General features: G+C 35.5%; 1 protein-coding gene across 3 annotated transcripts in view; it reads right to left on the bottom strand.

The window, feature by feature from the left end:
• The window catches only part of STRN (striatin), an 86,831-nt gene that overhangs the window by 50,206 nt on the left and 24,142 nt on the right, over window positions 1-12,483 (bottom strand). For all 3 annotated transcript variants that reach the window (XM_054567815.1, XM_054567824.1, XM_054567806.1), the window contains exons 2-3: window positions 6,279-6,382; window positions 598-671 (exon numbers count right to left, since the gene is read on the bottom strand). In XM_054567815.1, coding sequence (XP_054423790.1) covers window positions 598-671; window positions 6,279-6,382 — 178 coding nt within the window. The remainder of the gene's footprint in view (window positions 1-597; window positions 672-6,278; window positions 6,383-12,483) is intronic.

The following is a 12,483-nucleotide window of genomic DNA, read 5'->3' as shown; positions in this document are numbered from 1 at the left end:
CAAGTGAGGATTTTTTAAAAAAGAAGAAACAACACAAAAAGATAATAAATGTTTCATCTGTTAAAAGATGATTTGGTTACAAAAAAAAAAAAAAGTGATCTGGTTACAGAATCTGCTATGGTTGAAAAAGTTCAAAAACAATTTTACGCCTGAAACTGAGGGATTAGGTTTATGGGACAAGGAATTCCCCTGTACATAAAGAAGAAATCTCTACCTCCACAGTTTCTACTCTTTCTCTCACGATTTCAAGGGCATGATGTACTTTGTACCACACATCTCAAAGTCCCCATTAATATTGGGGAGACCCAGCAAGAATCACTTATTTGATACATGTTACCCCATGAATTGCGATCCTTCCAATAACTGTAAAACATAAGCAGAAAACAGGGAACTAGAAGAAAGGGGAAAGGAATAAAGAAAGGAAGGTGGTGGAAAATGATCTAAATGACACTACATGAATAGTGCCAAAATAGGTCAGCAAAAATAACTAATATGCAAATAACTAAAAATTTACTTGCAGTTATAAATATTGTTGCTACAAAATACTGGATATTAACTTCTTTTTAATCACTTAAACTTCCTTTAAAATAAGCTTACCAGAATCATAGCTTGGAGGCTTCATATCTCCCTGATTCAATTCTGTCCCATATTTCAACTTGTGGTATTTGGCTCTAACAAAGAAATGAGAAAATACAAACCATCTTAAAACATATTTAAATAAACTTTTAGGTATGTAATAGGAGTAGTCATCAGTATGCAGCCATCCTAGCTAACTTTCAAAGGTTCATAGCCTTCCAAGGTGTCAAAGCCATAATACAAACACGTTTGCCATTATTATTCTGTTGCTATACCATCAAGTGCTATTATAATAAAGGACTAACACTGGGAACTATACATCTTCTTTCTGTACTTACTAGTGAACCATATTAACATTCTAGTTTTTGTTGTATTTAAATGTTCTTGATGACTACCAGAGTCTAATTCTATTATCAAAAACAGTAGATAAGTTTAGACTGTAATTTAAATTTGTAAAAAACTAACCTTTCTCAAAATTGAGTTTTTTTAAAAGAAAAATCATCTCTAATACACTGTACCTTGTCAGGCAATTTTGATTGGCCAAGTATGCATTATATTTAACAATCCAAAGGAGGGAGGGGGAACCAGCTCAAATAGTGAATGCTGAATAAAATATTCTAGCAGAGATGAATAAAAAATTTTTTAAATAGTCAAAGTATGCTTTGCCTTTTCAGGATGGAATCAGAACTATGAACAGGAATTCTTGTTTATGTTCTTTTAAAAGCTATATGAATGTTATTATTTATGGTTAATCTGATTTAACCATTGCAGATTTAACCACCTGAAACCAGAAAGATAAGTCTACATAAGGTAAAAATTTTTATGGTTAAATAACAATGGCCATACTTACTTAATGTATTTGTATATTTTAACTTGTTTGCTTACCCAAAACATTGAGGCTACTTACAATAAATATTCAATATAATGAGACTGAGATAATAACAATAACAATAATATGACAACTTAAGTAATAAAGAAGTAATGAAAATGTAACAGCCAAATTTGAAAGTTATTTTTTGAAAGTTATTTTATGCTTATAAAAAACTAGTTGAGCACTTATTACAAAGTTTTTATATTTCAAGGAAAGTGTAAAGAAAATGAAAATTGTTTGCTCCAATGTATGAAGTACTGGAATTCTTTATATTATTTTGCAGTTACAACAGGAAAAAAGTCAATGTTTTGTATAGAGAAGAATCTTAAGAAAACCTATAAAAATTATAGACAGTTTAAGTTTTATTTCTTAGGGTGGGTGGTGGATACATTCATATTTTTTATACTAGTCTTTATGTTGGTATATATATATAAAATATTTTGTAATACTATGTCATCGTTAAAAAAGAGAATATATGCTAATATCAATTGATCTCTAAGCTAATTTTAAAAAAACAAAGTACAATATACTATGTACATATGTGTTTCATATGTATGTTATATTTATTGCATATGCACTGGATATTTCTGGAAAGATTCATGATACATAAGACATCAGCTAAAAAGATTTCCTTTTGGAAGGGAAATCAGTGAACTGACTCAAAAGGGAAATTACTTTGTGTTATTTGTCTAATTAACTATATGTATGTATATCTTTTTAAAATTTTTTGTCCCAAATTATTTAGAACGTCTTTTTCTCTATTCCCAATGCTTCTCTTAATCAAATATTTCATCACCAGACTATAAACATTTCCTAGTCTATCTCAATGTATTTGCAATAATGTTGATCATAAAAGGGTAAGATTTATAGCCATTAATTTGACTCAAAGTAACCTCCTCGAAGTCAAAACAGCAACTGAAAGTAACTGGCCTGACGATCCAATAAAAGTAGCAATAAAATTTTATGGAGTTAATTTATATATTTTTGTTATATACATATAAAGAAAAACTTTCGAATTCAAAATACTGCACTATAGTGTATTCTAGTGGTCTCAGGAAGAATTGCAACAGATACAAAATAGGCAATAGAAAATATTCTATGCAATATATGTAACAAAAATAAAACACTATGAACTAACACTTTATAAAAAAATTAGACAAAGACTAAATAAGCACAGAACTGCTGTGTTTATAAACTGTGTTCCCTTAAAAATAATTTTATTAAATCCAATGAACTATTACTGAATTCTTATGATATGCCAGGTGCTGTACTGGCTGCTGGGAATAACTGGCAGCTTAGAATCAGTTATAAGGGTGGAGGCAAGGAGATGCCTAAGAGATGGAAATGTAAATAAATAATTATAGCACACTGTGGAGTAAGAGCTAAGAGTTATATTAAGTATTATACAAACTCAGATAAGGCATTATTTAATTCTGGTAATGGTGGTGTCAAGGAGAACTACCAAAAGAAGGTAACACATGAGATTTTAGCTAAATCTCAAAGCACCATTAGTGTAAAAAAGAAAAAAACAAAAAAGCTGAACTGCGTCAAAAATCAGCTAGCTGTGTGTGTGTGTGTGTGTGTGTGCGCGCGCTGCGTGCGTATGTGTATGTATAGGACTAGAAAGGAGCCTGGATGTAAAAGGTTTTACTAAGAATAATTTTGGAATTAGCCAGGTGTTTTTAAGCAGGCTATAACATCTGTGTTTTAAAAAATGAGTCCAGTGGACATGGAAATGTGTAAGAGCTCTATTTCACAATGAACTGCTTTTTTATTCCTTTATTACACTTCAATAATGCCATTACCTCAGGAATAATCTCTAATTATTCCTTCAAAATCATGAACTTCAAAAGATACTAAATCGGGTACTCTTTTCCAGGAGAATCCCATTAGTTAAAAAAAAAAAATCTTCCCTAGACCAGGCCAGTTCTTTACCTTTTCCGTTCTCCAAAGTCAAACTACTTGAAAAATACGCAACTATATCTGTCTCCACTTTTTTATCCTTCTCAGCCCTCAATCTCCTGTGATCTGCTTTATGTTCCTGCTGCCTCACTGAAGCTGTTCTGGCAAGGATACCAAGACACTCCTAACTGGCAAATCCAAATGACTATTTTCAGTACACAGTTTACTTGGAACCTGCAATTGTCATACTCCCACTTTCTTTAGCTTGCTTTAAATATACTGCTCTTTCCTTCCTTCTCCAAGCATTGTTTTGTCAGCTCTTCTTCCTCTGCCTTTTCTTCAAACATTTCCATTTCTAATAGCTCTCTTCCTCCAATATTTCCTCTTTTCTCAACTACTCCTATATCTTTACCTACAATATTGATGTATACATTGCTGGTCATGAGTCCTCTCCCATATTTGCCTTTAAACCATTAATTCTTATCCTTAATTCATTTGATAACTTCCAAAACTCACACGTCAAGCCAGAAACCTGGGAATCATTCTTGAATTATCTTTTTTCCTCATCCCCTACACCCAATCATCTTCCAGACTGTATGGATTCTATCTAAAATGTTTCAGAGCTGCTGCCTTCTCTGTGAAGCTACTATGTTATCATTCCTCATCATACTTGATTAAAATCTCCCTGCCTGTATTAACAGACTTTTCCAGTCCATCCCCCACACTGAGGTCGGGATGATCTTTCTAAAATCTATTTCACACTGTCCCATGCTTAAAACCTTTCAATCACATGACAACTAAATGCAATATGTATTCCTACACTGGTTGTGGACCAGAAAAAAAAAACTATCATTATTGGGCCATTTGGCAAAAAAATGGTATGAAGATCATCACTGGAACATATGAATATGGGCTATTTTAAATAATGGAATTATATTTCCTTAGTTTGATAATAAACTGTAATTATAAAGCAGAATGCTCTTGCTCTTAGGAAATATAAGCAGAGTAATTTAGGGGAGAAGAGACATAATGTCTGCAACTAAGTAGTAAATGATTTGAAAAAAAAAAAACAATATGCTAGAGTGTGGATGATGAAATTAATAAAGTGTGGTCAGACTGATGAATCTGGGAAAATGGAATATAGGTCTTGCAACTTCTATTAGTTTGAGATTATTTTTTAAAGATTTTGTAATTTTCAATATTCCCTATTATTTGTAAGATAAAAGTCTGAATTCCTTAGTTAGGCTCTCCCTGAACACTTATCAAATCACAAATAACGTCCCTCCCTCCAATACAGAGTAATTACAAATTTCTCAACACACCAAACTGCTTTATTCCATGTCAAACATTTCCTTTCTACTTCCTGAACCTTGCCTCTCTGCCAAACACACTATGTTTTTATAATGTTCAAGTCTCACCTCCTCTAACTACATCCTCCTTTCTACTTCCACCTTTGAGACAGAACCCACCACCCCCTCTTTGTAACCCCACTATAGCCTGCACAGACTTCTCCCAGAGCGCCCCTCGGACCGCACTGCGCCTTGTGGTGTCCAGGTCCGTTTCCAGTCACTCTAAGCACATAAGGGCAAGAACTATAACCTATGCTTCTACTCAGCCCCAGCACAGTGTTTAAGTTGTATGCATAGATTGGGATGTTTAATGAAAAGAGATACACACACATACACATACACAATATTTTTGGTTACTGTAGCATTTGTATATATCAAGTCTTCCATCTTATGAGATACTATAATGTAATAGCTTCAGAATCAGACAGACCTCAGAGATCTAAAGTCTCCACCTAACTGCAACTCTACCCACTTTGTTTTTAAGCCACAGGGCCTGGTATCTAATAGTTAATAAATAGTTACCATTTTAATATTATACTCTTTGCTTATGCCCATAATTTAGATAGCTTAGAATCTCAAATATTTCCAAACTACTACCTTTGAAAGTATTTTTTCCCATCTCCCCAATACAGTGTTCTTTTCAATCAACTTCTAAAGGAAAAGAACCACTTATTTTTCACTAAGAAGTCAACCTGTTTTCAATCTCTTAGGCCACTTAAAGATGCCACATGAGGGTGAAGTTCTAATAAAGCTTTCTCTATGTCTTGATATTCATAAATATCATCTGTTAAATGTTGTTTTATGGTAGTTTTGCAAACAGTCCATTCATCAACATCAAAATAATGAGAAATGCAAGTAATCACCAAAAATAAAGCAAAGTAGAGAATGTCAATAACATCTATCAAGAACTCAAAACAAAGAACTATTTCATACTGCTGACACAAAAATCCGAAGACCATCATCCATTAAAGCAAATGAACCTAATTCATATGAAACTCTCTGTGACTTACTGTCCTTAACTTACGACTGAAGTTTTAGTTACTTAAGTATCTCAGACACTAGCAAGCTAGAAAGTTAAGATTTGCTTCTGGAGAAATACAAATAGCTTATATCAAAGGAACAAAACACCAAAAAAGTTTATAAAAAGATTCTCAACATAGTCTGCCCAGAGCAAATTTTTTCCAAAGAAAATACATCAAACTGAATGATATTAGATAACAGGAAAAGGGTTGTAAGCATTACAGAAATTTCCTTTACTACTCAAAACTATTTCAATTCTCTAAAGAAGTGGATATTAATAGTTCAGTTAATAGTTCAGTTACTATACGTTCTTATATGTTTCTTAAAGAACAGGGTATGGAAAATGTTGCTAAAATTTTTCAAATCACATAAATCAGTTTGTTGGTCATTATTATTGAATGTTAATAATATAATTAAATTAACATATTACAACCATTTAAAAATGTCTATTACAGATGATACTTCCTGAATTCAGAAGTATAAAGTACTGAAATTGTTTTAGGAATGACAGAAAAAATATTCCAATATTTAAAGACTATCTTCTATTTTATATGAATTACCTTTCCTGTTTAAGAGCATACTCCAGCATTTTGATCCTCCTCACAAGATCCTTCTTCAAATTTTCTTGACCTTTCCTTTCCCCCTGAAGGAAGGCAATCTGGGCCTGAGTAGGGAAAAGAAAGATAAAACTCAGTTTAGACCAATTTTTTTAAAAATTCGGTTAAGAAAGAAACTTTGGAAGACAGAACAATTACATACAAAAACATTTCCTTTGCATATCTGTCACAAACCATGAAAGTATACAGAAAGGCATTGACTGCAAGAAAAAAAAGGTTTAAGCTCTGGCTGCTGTGGCCCAGTGGATTGAGCACCAGCCTGCAAACCAAAAGGTCACTGGTTCAATTCCCAGTCAGGGCACATGCTTGGGTTGTAGGCCAGGTCCCCAGTGCGGGGTAGTATGAGAGTTAACCAACTGATATACCTTTCGCACACTGATGGTTCTCTCCCTCTCTTTCTTCCTCTCTCCCCCTCTCTCTAAGAGTAAATAAATGAAATCTTTTAAAAAATATGGCTGGATACTGAAAGAAAAAGTTTTAATTAATTTTTTTTAAAGAAAAGGACATCTATATTCATTTTACTTCAAGTTAGGAAGGTTACAAGGTATAGTCCATATCCTTAAGAGTCTATAATATAAAACAACCAATAAATGCAGACATATGCAAAGTATATAGTATAGTGTGTTCAAGTGCTTGTCTCCCAAGGCATTGGGGGTTTTCTCTTTTATAAAGAGTAAAGATGGGGAAAGAAAAAAAAATGTGAGTAAAATCATGAGTTCTTACAATATCCTTGCAAAGTAAAAGTTCTCAGAGCTTCATCATCAGAGCTTAGTTGGACTGTCCAACTAAGTTTTAGAAAGCAAGCCATTAAGCTTACTTCTACTTAATTTGACACTAATTTTTATTTATTCAGTACCAAAATTAACAGTAAATCCAATTTCCAGAGCTTCTTACAATTATTGTTATGTAGGTAGTTATGGTTTTGTTCTCATTTCAACAGTCTCTTAAAAGTTTTATCTGCAATTAAATATTTTTCTCTTACTGAAATAATTAAAATAATCTAAAAATAATTTAACTGCATACAAAGGAAAATGGCACCAAATATATATGATATCTATATTTAATGATCATAAAAACCTTGAAATTATACATTCAGTAATAGGATCATTATTTTATATAAACATAATAATAATAATACATGCATTTAAAGCTGACAAAAATAAAAGACTTGTCAAAAAAGCACTACAGTCCACTTGTTTGGTCAAACAGTGCTTTGGCACAGAATTCTATACATTCTTCAAAATAGCTTTAACAAAAACAGTAATGTAATCAGTATAATCATATAACCAAGTTAATAATAAAACTGATTATCAGCTGTTCCCTTTCTATACCCTTTGGCTAGTTTTGTATTTCTACCACTGTCATTGGTCCTGGATGATTCTGCAACTTCAGCCTCCAATATTCAAGTCTTTAACTCATTCTCACTGCACCAACTATCTCCTTATGCTCCCAGTACACTTACTTTGCTATCTTCCTAGCAATTCACATATTGGGTTAGTTAACTATTTAATAAAAATAGAAGACCCAGAATTATTCAAGAGAAAGATTACAAAAAGGATGGAAGTACCCAGAAAAGGCAAACAAAAAGATGTAAGAGGAATATCTCTCATATTCCTTGATGATCAATCACAGAACACTTCCATGGTATTTCCTGCCAAAGATACATAACCAGAAATCAATCACAAAAAAAAAATCAGACAAATTCAAATTGAGGGACATTTTACATTAACTTTCTTGTAATATTCAAAAGTATCAGGTCCTAAAACTCAAAGAAAAAGGACTGTTTCAGATCGAAGAAAACTAAAAAGACATAAAAACCAAATGTAACACATGATTCTGGACCGGATTTGGCTATAACAGCACATTATTGGAACAAGAAACATTAATGAGCTCTCAGGATTAGATGATAGTAATATATCAGTGTTAGTTTCCTGATTTTGATGGCTACATGTGGTTACATAGGATATTACTTGTTTATAGGAAATAAACCCTCGAATATTTTGTGGGAGACAACAGGCCATCACGTTGGCTGGTAACTTGCCCTCAATGGTTCAGGAACAACAAAAAAATTATCTGTTTTGCCCTTGCAACTTTTTTGTCAATATAAGATTTAAAATCTTTTATTTTGAGAAGGATTGAGGAAAGAGAGAAAGAAAAGTGAAGAGAGGAGAGCAGAAGAGAGGAGAGGGAAGAGAAAAGAAAGAAAAAGAACTCATGGACACAAACAACAGTGTGGTGATTGCAGGAGGAGGGGGTAGAGGTGGAAAAGAGTGTAAGAGGGATAAATGATAATGGAAAAAAATACAATAAAATATAAAATAAAATCTTTTATTTTGAAACGAACACTATGCTACACCAACTTACTTGATGATTAGATACAAACAATACAATTTGAAACCAGCATCATGCATAATGAAGAAACTGTACTGACATTCAGGAACAAAACAAAGATGTTCATTTATCACCACAAATATTTTAACACTGTTCAAGAGGTGGTAGTAGCCAATGTCATTAGATAAAAACAAGTAAATTTATACTTCCAGTCAAGATGGAGACGTAGGGAAATGTAGCCCACCTCTTCGCATAACCACAGAAAATTTACAGAACAAATATCACCCAGAACTGTCATAAAATCGAGCTATATGGAAATCCAACAACTACGGAATTAAAGAAACCACATTCATCCAGACAGGTAGGGACGGAGGGACAAAGGCACGGAATCAGCTGGTCCTAACCCAAGTGTGGTAGATATAAAACAAAGGGATCTCCGGGAGCAACAGATTGCAGCCCCACACCGGACTACCCGGCCCAGGGTTCCAGTGCCAGGAAGGTAAGTCCCTATAACTTCTGGCTGTGAAAACCAGTAAGGGTTGGGTCAACAGAATAATCTGCGGGATTCTCAGGCCTCTCACCTTAAAGGGACTTGCACCATACATGTACTTACTCACACTCACTTCCTCTGGGCTCTAGCACCAGGGCAGCACCTCAAAGGGCACCAGTGGCTTCGGGGAGGAACTGAAGTGTCTGGCATCAGGGCCAGAGTGAAGGAAAGCCTCCCCCTAGACAGAACTGTGGACAGCAGCCACTGTACACCGCCCCCCCGCCCTGACGGAGCGACAGTGCAGTGGCACTGTATCTGAATCCCCATTAGCGTGGCTCACATAGTAAGCACTGCCCTGACAAGTACCTAAGGATCTGCCTCATCCAACTTACGGGCCCACCCAAACTGGTAACGGAGGCTTTTACATATGCAGGGCTGTGCAAGGTGCAGGCTTCAGACCTTCATAAATCCACTCAAAGGAGCAAGAGCTGAGCCCAGCACCTCATATCTCTCGCTGAGTGGCCTGGTTCTAGCAGTGGCTATCTGCAGATCACTTTATAACTTATGCCAAGGAGCCCCAGACAGAACACAGGTAGAGACTGACCTTGGCCTGCACCACCTGGGAAACCCAAGAGCCTGCGTACCCAGTGGACAGTTATAGACCACTTGGGAGCACCACCCAACTACCTCCAGAAGCCACAGAGGGAGGTGAGTGCAGGCCAGGGGTCAGACCCAGTCCTACCAGCTGTCTGCACTGGGTAAATCCCTCCCATTGACCTGCTGACAGCAATCAAGACTCATCTACAAGAGGTGGAAGTACTGAGCCCACATGGAGGGCTCACCTTGAGTACACAGCTTGGGAGATAGGGGAGACTGTGCAATTGGACCCTACAGGACACCTACTACAATTATGCCATGCTACTAAGACACAGAGTCAAAGCAGCCAGCCATACCTAATACACAGAAGGAAACAGAGGCGGCTGTCAAAATAAGGGGACAAAGAAATATGGCCCAAATGAAAAAACATAAGAAAACTCCCCTAAAAGAACTAAACAAAATGGAGATAAGCAATCTATTAGATGTGAAGTTCAAAACACTGGTTATGAGGATGCTCAAGGAACTCAGTGGGGTACTTCTAGAGCATAAAAAAGAACCAGGGAGAAACAAAGGATATACTAACTGAAATAAAGAACAATTTACAGGGTATCAACAACGGACTGGATGAAGCCAAGATCAAATCAATGATTGCAACATAAGGAAGAAAAACACATCCAATCAGTACAGAAAGAAGAAAAAAGAACCTCCAAAAATCAAGGATAGTGTAAGGAGCCTCTGGGTCAACGTGAAGTGTTCCAATATTCACATCACACGGGTGCCAGAAGGAAAATAGAAAGAGCAAGAAACTGGAAACCTATTTGAAAAAATAATGATGAAACTTCCCTAATTTGATGAAGGAAATAGACATACAAGTCCAGGAAGCACAGAGGATCCCAAACAAAATGGATGTAAGAGAACCACACCAAGACACATCATAATTAAAATGAATGAAAATGCTGATTTAATTTTATCAGGATAGAGCTAAAAACACAATCATAAACAAATAATTTGGGAGAGAATCATAAAAGCTAGTGTGTACTCGCCTGTCAGCTTGAGGATCTATATAAGATTTCATACCTCAGTGGAGTAAAGAGCTGGGTTTCTGGAACAGCTCTGAGCCTCACTCTTATTGGTCTATTTGCTTTATTTGTGGACACCTAATATGCCAGATGGTATAAGTCAGTTTCTCCAAGTGTTGTCCCAGAGCAGCAGCATTAGTATCGCCAAGGTATTTGGAAGAAATGCAAATTCTCAGGCCCCACCCCAGAACTGTTGAATCGGAAGCTGAGGGTGGGGCCAGCAGATAAAAGCTGTGTTTTAACAGGTGATTCTGATGCTTAAGTTTGATATCACCAAGTTTTGACACTGTCCTTAGGAGAAAGGGCTAGTTACAGGCACTGACTGTATGTCCAAGAAAACCAACTAATAGTCTAGAACACTCTTTCCTCAGATTTCACCTCTTCAGGTTTTGCTCAAGTGACACCTCATCAGTAAAGCCTTTCTTCCGTACCCTATCCTCTCAAGCATTCCATACCCAATTTACCACATTTTATCGTGTCACTTATTACTATCTAACATTTTAAGAATACATTTATTTATTTATTACTACCTATTTTCCCCCACGATTTAAGCTTCATGCAGTTAGGATCTGTTGGTTGGTGGTGGTTGTTTTTGTTTTTTTTTTATTGTTGTTCAAGTACAGCTTTGTCCATTTTCCCCTCCCATGCTCCCGCCCCTCCCACCCTCCACCCTACCCCTTTTTGATTTCGCCTGTGTCCTTTACACATATTCCTTGATTACCCTTTCCTGTTTTCCCCCTGTTGTCCCCTTACCCCTCTGCTCTGATTACTGTCAGTTTGTTCTTTATTTCATTGTCTATGGTTACATTTTAATCATTGTTGCTTCTCCAGTGCCTAGAACAGGACCTGGCATGAAGTAGGCACTTGAAAAACATCTGTTGAATGAAGATGTGAATCACTAATGCCAAAACCCAGATTCATAAATACTCTAGTATCAGCCTCCACACCACAAGCCTTAAGCTGCTCAATCATAACACCTTTTATACAATTCTAGTATTTCCAAGTAAATAGCAGAGCCTTCCCTACTAAACAATAGACACACACACACACACACACACACATCAAAATTTGGGAACATTACTGCTAAAGTGGTGATAAAACAAATTGAAAAAGAGCTCACAGTCCAGTGAATGAAACATGTATGCTGAATAAAAAAAAATGTGGCATATGTTGTGTGCAACTGCAGCCAGAAAAACAATTATAGACAAAAGCAGTGAATATACAAATAAAATACAGTAACATACCTATTTAACTCTGAAGTCCAGTACAGAGGTGATGTTCAAGTAAAAAGCTGTATTTTATTCTGGCATTAAAACTCTACAGTTAGCTTTATCTTTTAATAAACTAGTGACTTTATTGAAATTTCCTCATAAAGTTTCTGTGGCATTATTTTTATTTATCTAACACTCCTATCATAAATTTTTTGTATTTATTCAATTATTTTCAAAACATAAGTTTCCAAAACATACATTCCCATACATTCCTTCTTTCCCATACATTCTTGCTCAAGAGACAACAATACCACGAAAAGGACAAACTAAAAAGAACACATCGCACTGAGCACACAAGAGTTCTAACAATGGAGGGAAGCCAAACAAAGTTTGGGATTAAGAGCTGGCTCACAGATTTAAATAGCAAGTAACTGACATTA

This window comes from Pteronotus mesoamericanus, unplaced genomic scaffold (genome assembly GCF_021234165.1).
Source record: "Pteronotus mesoamericanus isolate MK-2021 breed Mesoamerican mustached bat unplaced genomic scaffold, CSHL_Meso_final contig_101, whole genome shotgun sequence".
In the NCBI taxonomy this organism is placed as follows: domain Eukaryota; kingdom Metazoa; phylum Chordata; class Mammalia; order Chiroptera; family Mormoopidae; genus Pteronotus; species Pteronotus mesoamericanus.
The sequence above is the reverse complement of the archived record's forward strand: the minus strand, read 5'-3'. Positions and strand labels throughout refer to the sequence as shown.